Source organism: Apaloderma vittatum, unplaced genomic scaffold (genome assembly GCF_000703405.1).
Source record: "Apaloderma vittatum isolate BGI_N311 unplaced genomic scaffold, ASM70340v1 scaffold14472, whole genome shotgun sequence".
NCBI lineage: Eukaryota > Metazoa > Chordata > Aves > Trogoniformes > Trogonidae > Apaloderma > Apaloderma vittatum.
The window spans coordinates 2,541-21,303 of NW_009703478.1; the positions used below are offsets into that span (position 1 = coordinate 2,541).

Below are 18,763 nucleotides of genomic sequence, written 5' to 3' on the forward strand. Positions count from 1 at the left end.
AAAAAAAATGCTTGCAGCTCAGTCCTGGTGACTGGCTCAGTAACACAGGAGGCAGTGTTCAGGGGCAGCCCTGCAGTGAAGAAACAAATATTCACATGTAACAGAGAATACCAGATTTCACTCAGGAAACCAACTCTCACTTTGAGCTTCCAAGCAGCCAGAGTAAATAACAGACAACTCGGCTTTTGAAAAATGCAGAAAAGCTCTGGACTGGGCCCTTCAAATGACAGTAAGCAAATTACTTAAAAAAAAAAGAAAAGGCTTTTTTACTTATGCAAATAAGGATCTCCACTGAAATTCCAGGAACTGCACTGCAGCAAGCGGGTGTGAGGTCACAACCAAACTTCTGCCCCTGCCCTCCCTTGGCTCCCCTGCCCCACACGCAGCTATCTTTAGCTTTTCCTACATGGTGATCTGTATAAGCCCATCATGGAATGCAGTTGCTGGGGTGATCAGTTATTCCCTAATTTCATGCTAATTGGCAAGGTCACATTTGACTGACTAAATGGCTTTGAAATTAGTGCCTTGTTTAAAAAACAGCAGAGGGTGAGCCCTTGCAAAGCCCTTTGCACACACTGGAGCCCAGCAGGACCCGGTGTGGGTTTTCCTTTCAGAGGTGTGAGAAAAGGGAATTTTCTAAATGAAGGGTTAAGTATTTTCAGAGTGAAATCCCTTGATCTTTTTCATCTGCGTTTTAACTCTTCTAGGTAATAAGTTCTAATGGCAGTCCTGAAGGTCCCCACCTGGGTAAGCTTCCTGGGTGGTTGGTGGAGCTGCCTGCAGCACTCCTGTGAGTGTGTAGAGCACTTGAGGCTATGGTGTAGTGGTTAGGTATGCTGGGATGAAGGTTGGACTAGATGATCTTCAGAGGTCCCTTCCAACCCCTAACATTCTGTGATTCTGTGAGCTGTTCTGTTGTTTGTTTGTGATACGGTAGGATACAGAGACCTGTTTCCATTCCCTGTTGTGGGAAGAGATGGTTTGGTAAACAACTGGGTAAAGGCTGTGGAAAAAAAGGAGGGAATAAGACAGCTTGGAGGCAGTTTGGGTGGGATTCTAGGGGCTTGGAGGTAGGACTTCCATAGTCATGGGATGTGGGTGACAGGAGAGTCAGCTGTTTTCTGACAGTAAACCTGACTGAGGACGTGAGGAGATGCTAGTGTTGTCTGGGTGTGAATCTCACTTTCTTCTAAACCCCTGTCAAACAAGAAGGATTTTTTGGTACTGAATCAGAGGGTGACTCAGCAGTGAAACCTCGGGCTGGGAAATGCCCCAGGAAAGGAGGCGGGGAAGCACTGTGACTCCACATGCAGGAGGGTGTTGGAGGAGCTATGCTGAAGCTTCTGTGTTGCTTGCTGAGATGTTCATCAGAAAAACAGTGGAGAGGATAGTCCTTTGTGGGAGTATTTCAGACTGTGTTCTGGGATGCGATACGCAGGGACAGATGAACCCTTGAATGTGGCACAACCTTGGGTACAAAGCTGTGCCTCTGGAGCATCTGCACAAAAGTTTCAAAGCTGCCTCAGTTTTGGAAAAACACCTTTTCTAGGCTGATCCATCACATAATTATTCTCTTGTAAGAGGTACAGTGGCTTCTCACCTCCTTGGGGAGCCCAGCTGCTTCCTGGCATCTCCAGCATGGTAGAGGCCCAGCGGTGTGAGGTTTGCTGTCCTCAGCTCCTGCCACCCTAGCCAAGTTCACCTTGGCAGCTCAGGGAGAGGTGTGGGTATTGCTGGGGCCATCTTCCTTGGAGCCATTCCCATGCCCTGGGCTGCTGCACGTTCCCGCTGGTCTCTGCAAATGCAGAGAGAAAGCAGCTGGGCTGCCAGGAACCAGCCTTTGCCCATCCCTGCTGCCCATCTCAAAGGCAGGAGCCTGATATTATTTACATAAACCGAACTCCCATGGTGCTCGCCTGGGGATGTTGGCTCTGGTCTGCCCCTTCCTTGAGCAGATTCCAAACCCCAGCCTGCCTTAGCCAAGTTGGCTGGAAGTGGGATAGCCAGTCCACTCCTACTGAAAAAAAAAGCAGAATTTCTTCTGATTTCAGTGGAAGAGCTGTTTTCTTCCCGAGAGCAGCACTTTTCCCCTCCCCCGGTGAGGTCAGAGCCTGGTGTTGTAGCATCACCGCCATTTCCATGGCCACAGACCTTAACGTCACAGGCGTGGGCAAGAGCACCCGGGACAGTGATTTCATTGTACCTCTGAAGTTCTACGAAGGGCTGGGACTGTCAGGAGATCTCCCCAAACCCCCCAAGCTCCAGGTCCTGACGAAGCTGTGCCGATGAGTCAGGGCCGGCAGCTCCTCTCCTGTCCAAGACAGCCCCTGTGCAGTGCGGTTCCCCCAGCGCGCTTCAAACGAGCCGACATTTTCTCATCGGCAGCCTTGCTCAACATTCCTGTGCTGCTGCCTGCTTTATTGATAATTTGCCATATGGAGGGAAACTAAATATTTTTGCTCTGCAGAAGGCTGTGGGTGTTGCCGGCTTGGCAAAGGGCTGCCTCAGTGCTGGGTGAGCAATCCTGGTTTGCCTGGCCTGTGAAAGGAGGAGTGCTCTGCGAGGGTGCTGTGAGAAGGCAAGGGCATGTCTTAGCTTGTTGTTGTGGGTAAACATTGTTCTTAATAATGTGGGATGTGGAGCCTCTTGGAGAGTGAATGCCAAGGATGAAAGTGCTCATTTAAACACCATATTTCAGGGTAAAAGCAAAGAAATTTTAGATTATCTAAAGCCCAGTTTTCAAAGGGCAGAAAGTATGAGTGGTGGTGTGTCTTTGTTATTCAGAAGACTTTAAAAATTACACATGCACATACAAATATGTGTCTACTTCTCCCATACTGCTCAAAACAAATATGCACCTGCTAGCTTTGCTGCTCAATATGTATTGTGAGGAGTTTTAATATGTTACCTCTTGTCTGTGTTTCTGGCACAGGTAACGCAGTTTCACATGTATGGTGGGGGCAGCTTTTACTGTAGTTATGTTGAATGGGGAACTGAAAACGTCATCTGGTCATTGGTGCGAAGCTGTTCAACCTGGAGAGCTTTTCTGCAATTGCTAGTCACTGTGCGGATCCTGTCTCAAATCCTGGCAGCAAGCCTGGCTTTGTTTGGTGCTGATTTTGCTCCCTCACATCAGTTTAAATGGGAGTGACTCTTCTGAAAGGAGTGGGAGTGATGTTTTGTGTGACTGTGGAGGGGCGTGTTGCTCCGTCGAATCCAAAGGAGTGCTGAGTTTTATTTTAAGTGAATCACGGCATCAGTATCTGGGCTTGATGCAACAGAGTTTGAGTGATGTGAATGACACACTAATTTTGTGAATGCCAAAGCTAAAAATATGTTCGGCTCAAAATTCAGTTACTCGTTGCTGTTTTCCCCATCCCCAAAACAGCTGTGTGCTGGGATTAAAAGCCAGAGGGAACCTTAAGAAATCTGCAGGCTGGACTATCCCAGTCGTCTCCCATTCTGTCACATAGGCATTCTGTGTGTTGGTTTGTTTGGTCGGCTGTTGGGGTTTCCTGCCGAACACGAAGGCTCAGCAGTTCCTGCTACATTTTTTCTTTTTGTGGAGTTTTTCTCCAGGTTGTGCAAAACATTCAACACAAAAAGTAGTAGTCAAAAATCAGTGGAGGGTTTTGCTTTCACACTAAGAAGTGTTTAAAACTGAAAAGGAGCAGGAACGCCTCGATATTAGATCACAGAACCTCTGCGTGTTAAAGTTTCACTGTGAACTTTTGCTACTTTTGCTTAAAGCAGAGTCAGCTCCTACCTGGCTTTAAGCATAGTACTATTTGCTCACGGGAAATCCTGCCTCATATAGTGTAGGAGTTAGAGAAAATGCTGGAACAGTTATTTTAAGTATTTAAATAAAACCCTCTTTGCCTATGGGACATACTGATCTGTGCCCAAGGGTGAGCAGATAGTGCAAATAAGTCTCAAACTGTGGAGCTGTTTTCAGGTATTTCCTGCTGGATACATTGAAGTCTTTAAAAATCCTGATAGTATTCTGCATGCTTTTGTGTAGCGACTAATATTATTCAGCTCCTATGCTGGGGCAGGTGCAGGAGCTGATGTATGCTGAGGGGTTTGTCCTGGGAATACCTGGCATGACTCTGCTCTCTCAGATGCTGTTGGCATTAAGCACTCGATGGAGTGCTGGGATCAGATCAGAACTTGGCTCAGTGATGGCTGTTGGGAATTCTGTATTGCCTAGAAGCATCCTGATGCTCTGCAGCCTGGGGACAATTTGCAAGCCTTAGAATCTTTGAAAATTGAGGATTTTTTTTGCACCAAGAGAGTGGGTTGCACTGAACACTTAGCTGTTGTTCTGTATTTTAAAATCCCACCCTGGCCAAAATGTTCCTTGAACTGAAATTGGAAGGTGATTGCTTGTAACGATGTGACTGAATCCTTTCTATCTCTCTTTTCTAAGAAATATTTCTGAATATGTTTTCTGATCATGTGGTGCTTTCTTGTGAAATTTGTCACTAAAATTGTTGACCTGATATGGAGCCAAACAAATCATCACACAGAACTGACTTTTTAATTTAAGAGGTTGAGCTCAGCTTTGGTTTCATGAAGGTTTTTCTGGCTGGACTTCACTGTGTAAGAAGAAGGGGGTTTCTCCCTTCACCAAAAACTGTTCCTCAACCTTTTGATTTTATGTAGACCTGTTTGGAAGCAGTTTGTGATGTGACAGAGTCAGTCCAGCTCCTAGTTGACAAAAGCTGACCAAAGTCACAAGACCCCAATTGGTGCTAAGGGGCATATTTGACAGAAAGAGCAGGAAGGCCGGCATTGAAATGGGTGGAGAGGCTGAGGTGGCATGGATCCTTCCAGGTGATCCCTGTAGCTCAGGGCTCAGGTAGTGGGAGCCCGGCCGGGCGGTGTGGAGATGTTTGCAGTGCTTCTGCCCATGCTGCATCTGCTCTGAGCACTTGAGCTTCCCTGGCTGTTAATCCAGTACTTTTCACAAGCCTTAATTGAGCTTAAGAAGAATTAAACATTTACTTAATATCAGATCACAACCATTTTATAAATATGCTTTTTTTTTTTTTTTTAATCCGTGATTGCTCAGCTTCTGTAATAATATTTATAGTCTTAAAGAGACCCTTCTTTTTCCAGAAGAACCGACTCCACATAAAACCAACAGCCCACCCTCTGGAGTTACATACGCTCATGATGTCCTGGACTGTGGCCTCAAGCCATGCCCCCTGCCTTTTTCTAGCCTTTCTGCAGATCCCATGGGCAGATATGGACAGCCAGATAGCATAGGGACAACACCTGCGCACCCTGCCAACGCTGCAGGGGCCTCTGCTCCAAGCCCTAGGATTGAAATTACTCCATATCATGAACTGATTCATTCAGGGGGTCCCTTCCGCAGCAGAGACACAGATGTTCTTTTGGTAGAACATCAGTCAAACTCAGCTACCACTAGCCCAAGGGTTACCCTGCCTGTCCCTGGCTTTGAGGGCTACAGAGAACCACTGTGTTTGAGCCCAGCTAGTAGCGGCTCCTCTGCAAGTTTCATTTCAGAGACAAATGTATCTCCTTGCACATCACCATGTGTTTCACCAAATAATGGTCCTAGTGATGACCTTTGTCCACAGTTTCAAAACATCCATACTCATTATTCTCCTAGAACCTCTCCAATAATGTCACCACGAACAAGCATCACGGAGGAAACCTGCTTGGGACGACATTCACCATCACCCTGTCCCAACTCAAGGTCTTCATCACCAGGTGCAAAACGGAGGTACTCTTGCACTGAGCTCTACAGTACTCAGCTGCCTTCTACTTCTCCACGACAGTCAAGGACCCCCTCTCCACAGTCTTCTCCTCACATCTCCTTGAGAGAAGACAACTCTTCAGTTACTTACACACAGTTGCCCAGCGCTTCTCTTTCCATGGATGCTATGAACAGCCTTCCTACGGATCCTTCCTGTGGTGTTCCCACGAAAATTTGGAAAACCAGCCCTGATCCTTCATCAATGCCTTCCCACAAAAACAGCATTCCGTGTCACGTCTTTCAGACTGTTGACTTCCACAGGCCTTGTGAGCAGGAGGACAGGAGAAACTCAGCCCCAGAATCAATTTTGTTGGTACCTCCATCCTGGACAAAGCAACTGGTGCCTGCAATACCTATCTGCAGGTATGTAATGCGTCTTGTAGTTGTGTGCTTTCTCATGGCATGATGTCCTCTGTTATGCATGACGATCCCTAAGGAGGGTTTCCTTGGGCTGATCCTGCTGCAGACCAGAGCTAAGTGCTCAGTGACAGCACTGCCCAATCCATTACAAGTCCGAGAGATGAGAAAAATGTGTATTTGGAAGAAACGTCGTCAAAGTGGGTCATTGATAGCATAGCATGTGACAAATTCATATTTCCAAATTATTTATCTAAAAAGCAGATTGCAAACAGCCTTTGACAAAGGCTAAACACTCTCATTACACCTTGCAGCTTTTAAAGAAGATAGTCTGATTCCTTTTCTAAATTCAGAGAATGTCACACTTACAAATTTACACCAGGGATAAAAATATGTTAAATATTTCCTGGTTTAAAATAGAATGCACTGCTCCAAGTCAGACTGAGCAGTTGGTCAACCCCAAGTAACTTAGTGTTGATTGTTAATTTGTTAATTGTTGTTTAACCCAAGTCTCAGCTGTTGGCAGTACCTTCATCAACTCCCTCTGTAATCTAGCACTGGTGGCACGCAGATCTGGGCCCTGAGTTGTGCACATCTGCCAGGACAGATGTATGACTCCACTTGCAGTCACTACTGGCACCCTGTCAGCCCTGCAAGGTTGTCCCCATGCTGACATTATCCCATCCTGCTCCTGACCTGCTAAACACAAATTAGGAGTGAAAGAACCTGGCTGTTACTTTCGTTGGCTTGTTAGATTGGTCCTGGCAGCAGTTTGTGCTAATAAAATAAGAGTTGTTTAAAATCGGGTGCAAGCTGTAGCGGTACATTTCAATGTATTAATTTCATGTTATAAACTCTTGTGTATTTTGATAAGAGGTAAACTAGTATCAGGTAAGGTATTTAGCATTTTATTCATGTGCATTTTAATATTTATGGAAATCAAATATTACTAATCTATGCAACTGGTAAGTAATGATAAATGGAGTTAATATTTCAGATGCATGGCAAAGCTAGATAAAAGAGGGGGATCTTTGAAAAAGGTATAACTGCTGCAGATATTTCTATTTAGGAAATATAAAGATTCTATTATCTCCTGCAAGGAGATGGGCCCACAGAAATGACTGTGTTCATCCTGAAGTTCAGTAGAGTTTGTAACTAAACCTGAGCAGGACAGCACATTCTCATTGAAGTTAATAGCAGGCTCCTGAACATTTTAGTGAGAGCAGCCCCAGTGGGGCACTTGGGAGAAGAAGGGATCAGGGCTTTGAGAAATAAAATGCTAAAGAGTCTCAGCTGGTGTGGTCTCTCTCTGCCCAGTTTGCCCGTCCAGTCGCTTCCGCCCCTTGAGTGGCCGCTCTCCAGCCAGTCTGGCTCCTACGAGCTGCGGATCGAGGTGCAGCCGAAGCCCCACCACCGGGCACACTATGAGACAGAAGGAAGCCGAGGGGCTGTCAAGGCACCGACTGGAGGTCACCCTGTCGTCCAGGTAAGGGCCTGAGAACAACTTCCTAGAGGAGAGGGAGCCGGGGGAGTTCATTTCTGAAAGTCTTACTGGGAGCTGACCCTGAAAGAGAAGGGTGAACCTGGGTGTGCAGGTAGATGTGCATAAAGTGTCTGAAGTTGAACTGTGGTGAAGTCCTAGACATTTGGAAAGCCAGTTTGCATTAGCTTGTGAAAGCTCAGGAACTTAGGCAAAATATTTGCCACCTTTGCTGATCTATATGTCAAACCTCCTGCAACCCAGCTCTGTCATAAGATGCCCAGCTGTCCAGAATTCCACCCTGAGCCCATTTAATCGTGGCAACAGACTCTTCTGTGTAAACTAGGGATTTTTGTGAGGTTGAAAATGTATGAACATCAAGGCTGCCTTTCAAACTCAGTGTAGCTGAGTGACCTACCAATCTAAGATTTCAAGTAACTAGCAGATTGTGTTAGATCTGTGGTACCATGTCCTCCTGCCTGTGGTGAATGAGGGTTTTGGAGCCCTGCTCCCTCAGGTTCTCCCAGAGCAAGTTCATGCAGCAGAGTTTCTGCTGTGTTTCTGATTCTCTATAATCTCAGCTCCTCTCCAGTCTGTACAGCCAAACTCTACGTGGCTCTGTCACTTTCACTTGAGGTTTAAAGAAAGGCAAAGCAACCTTCATTAACCTCAGTGGCAACTGGATTAGGCAGATAGGGATTTTAAACTGGAATTTCCCCAAAGTTAACAGCTTCCTTTTGCTAGAAATGTCTTCCATGCATTTGCTTTTTCCTTAGCAATTTTAGTCTTTTTGTTTATTTATTTCCTCTGGTTATGTGGAAGAACTTCTAATTTTAAATTTAGGTCAGAAAATTTCACCTGTGTGTACTTCAAGCTCTCAGTACATCCATTTCAATCCAGTGCCTGGTTTATATGTAACTTGCTGACACCGTGTCCCACCTTGCATGCAGTTCTGCCTGTCATCTGTGGTAACACAGTTGCGGAGGGAGAAGGGCTTTTCCTCCACCTTTCAAAGGCTAATGTAAAATAATGTCAGAGTAGCTGCGCTGTAACCATGTGGGGCCACATCAGTCTTTTCATTCATTTCCTCCTCATTTCAGTGAGTGTCATCTGGGAAGGAAAGCCAGGCTTTTGGCTGGGGTTGCAAGGGGTCTGGGCGATACTGCTGGTAATGCTGTATGGCAACTGTACAGGTCAGCCACAGCTACAGCTTTCGTTAAGACAAGTTGGGATGCATCCTACAGATGTTTCTGTCACACTCAGAACTTGCTATGGGAGACCTGAATTAGGAAAATATTGAAGTTTATGTTTAATTTTAAGCATGTGATCAATACCACTAATTTCACTGCGTTGATTTGTGCTTAACTTCAAACATATGTCAGATATTCCCCTGCAGGCTAACCCCCTTTTAAAATCAAGCCATTAATGGTTAAATCAATGGATTTGTTTACTTTGGTTGAGCTGGACTTGCATGTATGGGCTGGATATTTGAGTAAAGGATGCAGGATAATAATAAATAGCAATCACATTTGACATATCTTAATATATGCATGAACTATATGGCCAATCAGCACTCGCTTTTTTCTCATTTTGCTTACAAATATAGTATCATTTACCTTCTCAAGATGTTCCTATCAACCGGATGTTTATTGCAGTGAAGGAGTTTCTCGTGACATGGGGAAATAGAAGTGCTTTGTTTCCTTCCTGTAATCAATATAAATCAAGGAGGGATTTGTATTTTCTGTTGGAGACAGTAACTGATATTCCTAGTTTTTTCATAATTCACCATCAAGCTTAAGGATCTTAAACTATAAATGCAAAGATCCACATTAGTTTCCCAAGCAGATGTGTCTCTGCACAGCTGTGCCTGCATGTGGAGAAAATATGGACAGTTTCTTTATGAAGGTTTATTATAAGCCTGGAAATATTCATTGGATTTGTGTTCCCTTTAACATAACAAGGCTCATATGGGTGCTGAGCAATCAGATAATTGCACCTGTATGCTTTATGACATCTGAAACGTGGGAAGGCTGGTAAAATCGAAAGCTTTCACGTCACAAGTTATTTGGCTTCAAGGTTTCTTTTTTTATTTTTCTTTATTCCTCTCGGTGAATTTTAACTTTTGTGTTCTTGTCAGATGCAAACAGTACAGAAACAGAGAAAATGAAACAAGAAAGATTTTTAAAAGGTAGATACTGTGTTGAGGAAAGCCCGTATGAGTTCAAGACAACTGCTTGCAAGGAAATGAAATTTAATTGTTTTCAACAATGTCTGTGTTCAGCCTCAGAATAGGAACAGCAGTGTTGGAACTCTCCATAGAAGCTTCCTTGAATCCACTTCTGTGTCTGAAACTCTTGGACTTAACTGTTCAGAAGCCAAGTTTGCAATGAATAGGAGAAGCCCACCAAGGCTGAATGTCCCATTCATGTCCCATACATTTTACAATCACTTTTGAAATATTGCTTTTACACTATTTTGATTGCCTTTTCTAAAATACAATCTCTTTAAAAAAAAATCTGATTAAAAAAAAATTTCCATGGGATCAACCCTCCAGCTTTGCCTTCTGGAGGAAAAGATTTTGGCTAGTTTTTGAAGCAATGGCGTTGGCTTGCAATACTTATTTTTGAAAACTGCCTTTTGCATGCAAGTTTCTTCTTTTGGGTGCTCTGAAGCTACAGAGCAGCAGATCTCATATCCTCCAGGCCTTATCTTGTGGTTTATCTTTCTGATGCTGCTTCCTCTTCTTCATATGTCTAGCCCTGAGAGCTAGTGCACAAGACTCCACACCAGCTGTGGACTCCAAGTATGATGAGAGAAGGTTAATCAAAACGTCTGGCTAGATGGGCCCCAAGGAAGAGGGCATCTACTTTGTTTGCCTGGGGGAGGAAGAGATAAGCCACACATGCCATGTAATGTTCACACCATCCAACTTCAGAGACCATCTAATGTCACATGGAGAAGTGTAGGCTCCCAGTTTATGTGTTCTGAGTCATTCTTGGGAGGAGACTACAGCTTGCTGTTAACTATAGAGAAACTCAGGCTTCTATTTTAGGGATATAAATTGAGTGTGACTGTGAGTATCTTCTAGATGTCAAGTCACTGAGAACAGCAAGGAAATCCTGCATAGCAAGGACAAAGCTGCAGTTTGCATGCACTTACCATCTTGCAGGTCCACCTAGTCACTGAAACTGCATGAGAGGGGTAGACATAATTGATCTCCAACTCTTTTCCACCAAAGTTGAGGGACAGGTGCTTATTTGTACCTACCTGCTCCAGTCAAGGCTTTGGAAGAGATTGTCCATTAGGAGAGGCAGTGATTGCTCCTGTGTAAAGAGCTCATGGATGTGATTGAGATAGAGGTGGCAATCCAAACACAAACGTAGCTCTGTCCGAGTTCACCCCATGGCAGCATGTCCTGTCCAAAGGAGTAAAAATCTCCATCTTTGCATGTTTTTAGGCAAACATCTGCTAGGAAGCATGTGGATATATTTGAATTCTGCTCGGGACAGGAGAGATGAACTAGATGATTCTTTGAGATCTCTCCCAGCATTATTTTCAATAATCCTTCTAGGAGCTCTTGCCTCTTAAAGGAAAGTAAAATTTTTGCATGGTTGGTATTGCTCATTATCCTGTTGTCCAGGGGAAAACAGGCATGTGGTAGCACTTGAATAAACCTGGATGCTGGAATAGGGATCTTTCACCTGCTGCCCACAGGAAAATGGGATAATAAGTACTTCTGTGCTTCAGACAGAGACAGATTTTCAGTTCTTAAGCAGAGGTTCTCTTTCCTTTGAATTGTTTAAGGCAGTGCTGAGAAAGAAAACCTTATCAGTAGCAAAGGTTGGGTCTGGATGATCTTCACTCCATGGTCAAGCAGAGTTTATGGCTCCTTAAAAGCCCTAAAAATATTATTTTGAAAATATTAATTAAACTTAATTGTTCTGTTTTTTTTTTCTTTCTGATTCGTATGAAGCCAGATGTTTTTTTGAAGATCAAAATGATATTTTGCATGATTGTTTAGTGTTTCAGGGAGTTCTAAGCAGAACTCTTGTCCTTCCTTCACGGGAAAAGGAAGAGAAAGGAAAAGCTTTTAGGGAAGATGAGCTGTTGATCTATGCAAATAATTATCCAACTGTACTCTGGGTAGCTGACCTGTACTTGTTTCACTAGAAGTGGTTACCTTTACATGTGTTGCAACCTATGTGTATAAATGAGCAAAACTCATTTTGCATCATAATCTTCCTACATTCTGAAGTCCTGTGGGGTCCTTGGAGATGACCAGTGTCAGATAAATGTGTGATTTGCCGCTGCATTCACCTCATATAATTAAAAATGGTGGCAGAGGACATTGATTCTGGATGTGCATCTACATGAACTGTAGAGAGGCTGAGCTGTACTATGTTAAAAATCTGTTTATGAGAACTCAGCTAAGTTTGGGGTAAAAGAGTAAATAGTTCTTTTTGTTTTTCTCACTATTTCTGATTTTTCCCCCAAGAACTTGTGTGTTTTGAACTTGCCTTGTTTTAAACAGTCCTTGAGGAAACTGATGTTTTACCTAGCTCTTCAGCACAGTAATTTGTAGTGATGTTCTCAAAGGAGTATGCTCAACTCTCTTTCATTTTTATTGCCATTTTAGCAAATCCTTCCCCTGATGTATTGCTTCTCTAACTTATCTCTACAAAAGGCTCAAATACCTCTGAATGAAAACCAGCTCATAAGTAACCAGTAACTCCTTTGCACCTCTCGCTTTTTCTCACTCCCACCACATTATTAACTTGGTTCTTCAACAACAAATCTACTTTTTTCCTCCGTGTGTGTCAAATAATCGAGTCTGTTCAGTGCAACCCCAGGTTGCGGCTGTCGGCAGCAGCCTTGGTCACTCGGGCCCTGGTTTCCCAAGGCAGCACCTTGCCCAGAGCACACTCTGACTCGAGGTGGGGAAAACCTCACTCTTCAGTCGGAAAGTTTGCACCTTCCTGGAGCCGGAGCTTTCAGATGCCGACCCCGGGCGGGCCGAGCCTGTGTCTGGGGTGAGTGTTGTGGGGACCCTTGCCAAGAGCAGGCCTCGGTGGCTCCTGGGGTTGCAGCCTCCCACCCTTAGGCAACATCTTAGTGGTTTGGGTGCTTCCCCAGGAAATGGGGGCCCGCAGTTGGGGCCTGCCTCACCAGCAGGGCTCAGCACGGGGCTCCCCAGGCTTTCTCTGCCCCAGCCAGAGCCGTGTCCCCTCGCAGAGAGGAAGGCAAGAACCCTGCGGCCCTGCCTCAGCTGCTGCTGAGTTCTGGGGCCTTCCTTTGGCATGCCCGTACCTTGGGATCTATCTGTCTGAAAGCTCAGTGAAGCCACTAAGGAAATGAAATTGCTAGGTAAATGAAAAGTAGCGTAGGAAAATACAGACGAGCTTGAAATTGGCTTTTGTTTAGATGCAAGACTGCACTGAAAAGCAGGGAATGTCAAATATGGTATCTAATAAACCAAGAGAAGAGGAAGAGCTGACCTGTATGCTTTCTCTAACTAATGCAAGAAGAGAACTGCTGGATAAGAGTGAGGATGATTAGCTACTAGGAGAGTTTAACCACAGATAAGTTGCATCTTCTGTTGCTTAAAGTCTTCAAACTGGGTTTACACTCCCTGTGGGAAAGAGACGCTCTCACACAGGTGTCATGGCTGAGCAAGTGCAGGACAGGTGTGATGGCTTTGTGGTACAGTCGGGGCTCAGAGGTGCAGGGCAGATGATCAGTGAACGACAAACCTTAAGGGGTCAGTGGGATTTTCCTGTGTGCCAACCTGCTTTGAGTCAGAACTCTAACTGAAAATTTTGAGCCCAATTCAGAATACCTTACTTTTGATGGAAAATAATTTTGTCAGAGCTGTGGGGAAGGAGAGTCTGCCAGCTGCTTTGAGGGTGATGCCTATGCTATGCAGAAAGCTTGGGTTATTCACTGGTTTAGAAATATGCTTGGATTAGGCAGATGCATTATTTAGGCTGCTCTTTCACGTATGCTCTCACTGCAGGACTGTACATGGGGGAGGCAGTGTGCAGTAAAACAAAGTTGGAATTGGTGGCTCTTTGCCATGAATGTGGACACTTCCAGCACAGCAGTAATGCCGACATAACTCATCCTGTTCAGGGTGTGCTCAAGTATCCGCAGGAGAAGTTCATACAGGGTAGACAGTGTCCTGTAAATTCACATCTGAGCTCTCTGTTCATGGGCTCCACTGTCCAGCTAAGCCTCCAGTTCCTCTCTTCCTCTCTCAAGACCAATGTCTATTGAATTGGAAGAGCCTCAATCCAAGTGAGGACTTGCACCTGGGTCTCTTGCATCCAGGGGGAGCATCACACTTGCTGGGCTAATAGCTGTTTGGGGGAAAGGGGCTGAACTCCTGCCTGCTGCTGCTCAGTGAAAATTTTCTAGGGTTTCTATTTCATTCTGAAAAAACTGTTGCACCACTGGTGCTTCCAGCAGACCTGAGTTATTCTCTCTCTCAAGATACCTCGTGTTGTGGCTTTCAGCATGAGAAAGAAACTGGGGAGGAGAGAGAGGCTCCTGGGGCTTGCTTTTCTTCCTTCTCTTTTTTTTTTTTTTCTTACCCAGAAATGCTCTTTGGCCAAGATCGTTTTTAAAAACTGGCTGTCAGGAAGTCAAATAGCCAGTGCCTGGGTAAAGGCCATGGTATGGTTCCTGGACCCCAAACCCACTTCACAGGAGGCCCATCACTAAACCCTGGCAGAGGGCTCAGCTCTAGGGATTTGGTTAAATGCAGTCAAATCAATCATCTTCGGCTGAATCGAGTATCTCCAACATGCTCTTGCTGCTACTACTGTCCCATCTTCCCCTTATCAGCATGGTTGCTCTCAAGCTTTGTGCCACATTTTGGTTGCACAATGTGATGCTCCGGGGGCTGCGCATGGAGCATTGCTGTCTCGCTGGTCTGCCAGGAAGGATGAACTGGCTGTGGCAGGAGAAACTGCAAGGTTTCAGTCAAGATAGTAAAACATCTTGAAAAGAGGATCAGCTCTTCTTAGGAGCAGGGAAACCGAGGCACAGAGATGAAACAACTTGGATACATTGCAGTGTAAGGTCAGTATCAGGACGGACAGTTAGAAAAAACCCAAACTTAACTGCTTTCTCCTGAGAGCCACTGTCTCTGTCCCAGACCTGTATTCTAACTCCTCTGGAAACAGAAATCCCAGTTGCACACTGGGAGTCTGTTTGTCATTTACTGTAAGGAGCAGCAAAGCAAATGAGATTCAGCCCTTGGAATTTTGACAAAGTTGTCACCAAAATAAGAAACACTTAAAACTGAGTATAACAAAAACTCATTATTTAGCAGAATCAGATGTTCAAGGGATTATCTTTGGAGGCCTTTTCAGATAACTCAGTAAGGAGCTAAAAGAAGTGAAGCAGAGATTTCCTTCTGGTTTGCGTTCTTTTGCTGTGTCCCAAGTACATTATATTGAACAAAAACATGTGACAAGATTCAACTTTATTGCTCAATGTCAGCTGTAACTGAAGCAGGCAGGCAAGCTGCTACATGATACGGTGTCTGGATGAGGTCTTTGTCTTAATTACTGACAGCTATTGATATGCCACTCTCCCTGAGACAATTCAGTGAAATTTTCCATCTTGGTAGGAGTGCTGTAAAGACCCCACCAGTGAAATCCTTCATATTTTTGCAGTCAAAGGGTATTAATGATGAGAATTAAAGATCAAATCCAAGATGCAAAGTTGCTTCCACCAGGATGGGAGCCAAACAGGTGCAACAGGAATGCTTTTCCAAGCCGGGGCTATTCTGACCAGCGCATCTTCCTCTTGTTTGCTGTGGAGTGTCTGAAAATGCTTACTGGCATGGAAAACAGCCTCAGGGCTCATGAAGAATCTGACCATGGGAATAGTCTGTGGTGTCAAAAGCTTTGAGAGATGAATTTAACTCTGCAGCCTTTCGCTGTTTCTAGAGGAAAGTGGGCGTTGGGCGAGCTGGGGCTCCTTCCTAGGGCAGCTCGTGCCGCTCCTGGCGAGCCTTTCGGTGCTTTCTTATCTTCTTATGTACAGCAGGAAAAGGGAAGCAGTAGGAGGAAGCGATTTCTCACGCGGCTTTGTATTTGCTTCTAATTAAATGTAGCTAGTCGAGCTCTGTTTACCCACTTTTCACTACCAGCCAGAGATGGTCTGTCTGAATCACCCCGGCGCTGCTCTCAAAGCTGACCACACACATGCACACCCTGTTAGTGGGGAAGCCGGAGTGACTTCCACGGGGAGATAGCGAGTCACATGCAGCAGTTAATGGACTAAGCCTCATGTTACAGTGAGCTGAAGCAAGCAAGAGGGCTAATTACTTTCAAGCAAATAAAATCACCAAGACTAGTGAATTCATTCCCCAATTTTATACTTTCCTTCTGGCAGTAGCGTGCGTTGTCTAGACAGGAAGATGTGTGCAATCAGCTTTAAAGATGCAGCTTTATACTTCCCAGGGGAGAAAGACTAAACTCCTGACAAGCAAAGCTCTGTTGGGATGAATGGGGAACAAATTACTCCCTTCTACTCTCTAGGGCAATCGGTGTCTATATCGCACAGGTTCTTGCTGGGGCTCTTGAAAGGTGCCTCCAAGATCTGCAGATGCTTCTGCTTCTGTGTTGCAAAGCCCACCACTGTTTGTATGCAGACTTTCAGATAGAAACACCCAAGAAAATTTGGCTCTGAACCCCGTCAGTTAAAAGGCAAAGGCAGAAGCTCGCAACAGTAGTGGAAACTGAGGTGCTGCAGCTGGTGAGTGGTGTTGCCGAATGTTTGTGCCATTTGCAGAACGAGGCTGGCAACCTCTGCAGCAAGGCTGAGTGCAGGGGGATGGGGACTTCGGGTTTCTCACTGTGCTTTGGTGGCTCATCACCTGCAGGATGCGTCAAATCACTGCACCTCTCTGCCCTGGCTTCCCCAATTAAGAATAAAAAATTTGTCTCCTATCCTTCCTCTTGCTAATAATGTAATTATATATAAAATGTAATAATACGTAAAATCAAGTAAATGTGTCCAAGATTTAAAGTTCTGAATTCCACGGGTTTCACTAAATTCCACTTGTATATGCATATATTGTATCTATAGGTGACCACCTACAGAATCTTTAAAGAATCTACCTTTCTTTCTGACTCTTCTATCAGTTTTTCACTTGGTTACCAGACAGCATAACTAAGCAGTGTCGCAGGTGTCATTTGTGCAAAGAGATTCACTATTCATGCAGGACAGCAAAGGTGAACCTGTGTTTTTAAATCACCACAGCCAGAGGCAATGCCAGCTGTACGGATGCAAGATTTGGCTCATGCGAACACTGAGGACTAATTTAGACGTGAATTTTAAACTCTGGCTTTAACTGCTTGTGTATGTGGAGCTGGGGTCTCAGTTTGTTAGAAAAGCTGAGTTTAGAAGTAGTGTTTCGTATGCCTGATGTGTGGTCTTGATGACTGCAGTCACCAGTACCATCACAGGAGTTGTGGTCAGGTGGGTAACTGGGCTGCTGATACACAGGAGCTAAAGTCTCATCTGCTAATGTTTTGCATGGAGGATTACACGTGCTTTCCTGAAAATGGCACTTAAATATCCGCTTCTCCCAAATCTGACTGGTATTGATCCATGGATGGAGTGCAGGATGAATGAATTTTATTTATGCAGAGGTGAGCCGATAATTTTAATCATGCCACACATTTCCATTTTATTTAGAAACCCAATCGTAGCAGGAAACCAAACAAGAAAAGTCTCCCTTTTTTCTGAATGATGTTATTTATTTATCTGCCAAAGTGCTTTGCATTTCCTTAGGTCACAGACCAGCCCATGTCTGGCTATGTTAATATTCTAAGAGTTATGCAAAAGCAAGGTTTAAGAAAAATCATTCAACTGAAAGAAATAGGATCTTAAAATCCCAAAATAGAGCATGGAAAGGTACACATCATGTCTGGCTTCTCTTTCCCCTTGTGGCAAATGTGACTCAAAGGAGTTGGTTTTGTTCCAGCTCGATCTGTATACAGTTTGGGGGAGTTTTATTGTGAATAGGTCACCTTATAATACACAAAAATATTTCCTCCCAGAGTTCTGTATTCATAAATCTTTCTCAGTTCTCATTTTCTTGAAAGTGAAATCCAGATGATTTTTTCTTCGTGGAAAGAAGAGTGAAAAAAATGAAGGAATACCTTAGCACAGAGCTGGTCCTCTGTTCTTGTCTTTGCTAAAACTCCCACTGCAGGGCAAGCTCTTGTCTCCTGTACTGTGAGATGAGCAGAAGAGTAGAACTGAAAAACTGAGACTTTCTAGCAGCTTAGTTGTTGCTGAGGGAGGAGAAAATTAATTTCAAAGCTATTATTTTAAAAAAATGCTTTAAGTCTTCACTTCTCTGTAGGGTTCTTTAAGGGTCACTTTTTCTTCTTCTTTGTTCTGCCAAAGAAAAGATCAGTGTTATGGTAAAATACTAAAGCAGCTGCCTAGAATAGAGGAGGTGAGTGTTTATTGAGAGCGACAGTCTCTCATAGTTCAATTCTGAGGAGGGACGTGTATGTGAAACATAGCTTTAATGTGTTCTTACATTCTAGCTCACCCTGAATTTTTCTCTATAAAAATGCAGCACCAAACATTAACTCATTGCTGTTCTTGCAAAGTAGGGCTAGCATCACTGTTCCCGTGCTGCAGGTAAACAGCTAGGTTATATGACATGACTAAGGCTATGGAGTAAACTGGTGGCAGAGTTGGGTGTGAAACTCTGTTTTTAAGGTTCATAGAGCGTTTCTGTGGGCTGGCCATCTTCATTTTTTTTTCCTAAGTCGTCTTAATGTGTTCTTAGCAAGTGAAAAGTAGGTGGAAGTGCTTATGGTAGATGATCAGCTATATTATCCTTTAAAAGTAATCAATTAACTCAAGGACACACCCTTTTAAATGGGGATACTTGATTTATTTGCATATATTTTTCTCCTTGTATTTGCATTGTATAATGCTGTTTTGATTTTATGGTGATGTCATCCAAAATTGTTGCCACAATGCCATAAATTACCAAATAAATATGTTATTTTCTCCCAGTGATCAAACAATTCATTTAAATTCCTGCCCTATGGAGGACCAGAAGGCCTTTTCCTATGTGTTTTTTATCCCCTTGTCCAGCAGAT

General features: G+C 44.2%; 1 protein-coding gene across 1 annotated transcript in view; it reads left to right on the top strand.

The window, feature by feature from the left end:
• Window positions 1–707: 707 nt before the first annotated feature.
• NFATC2 (nuclear factor of activated T-cells, cytoplasmic, calcineurin-dependent 2) overlaps window positions 708–18,763 on the top strand; it is a gene marked incomplete at both ends in the record, with an annotated part of 50,351 nt that continues 32,295 nt past the window's right edge. Inside the window, 3 exons of the mRNA XM_009864651.1 lie at window positions 708–747; window positions 5,122–6,148; window positions 7,460–7,628. Of these exons, the coding sequence (XP_009862953.1) occupies window positions 708–747; window positions 5,122–6,148; window positions 7,460–7,628 (1,236 nt within the window). The remainder of the gene's footprint in view (window positions 748–5,121; window positions 6,149–7,459; window positions 7,629–18,763) is intronic.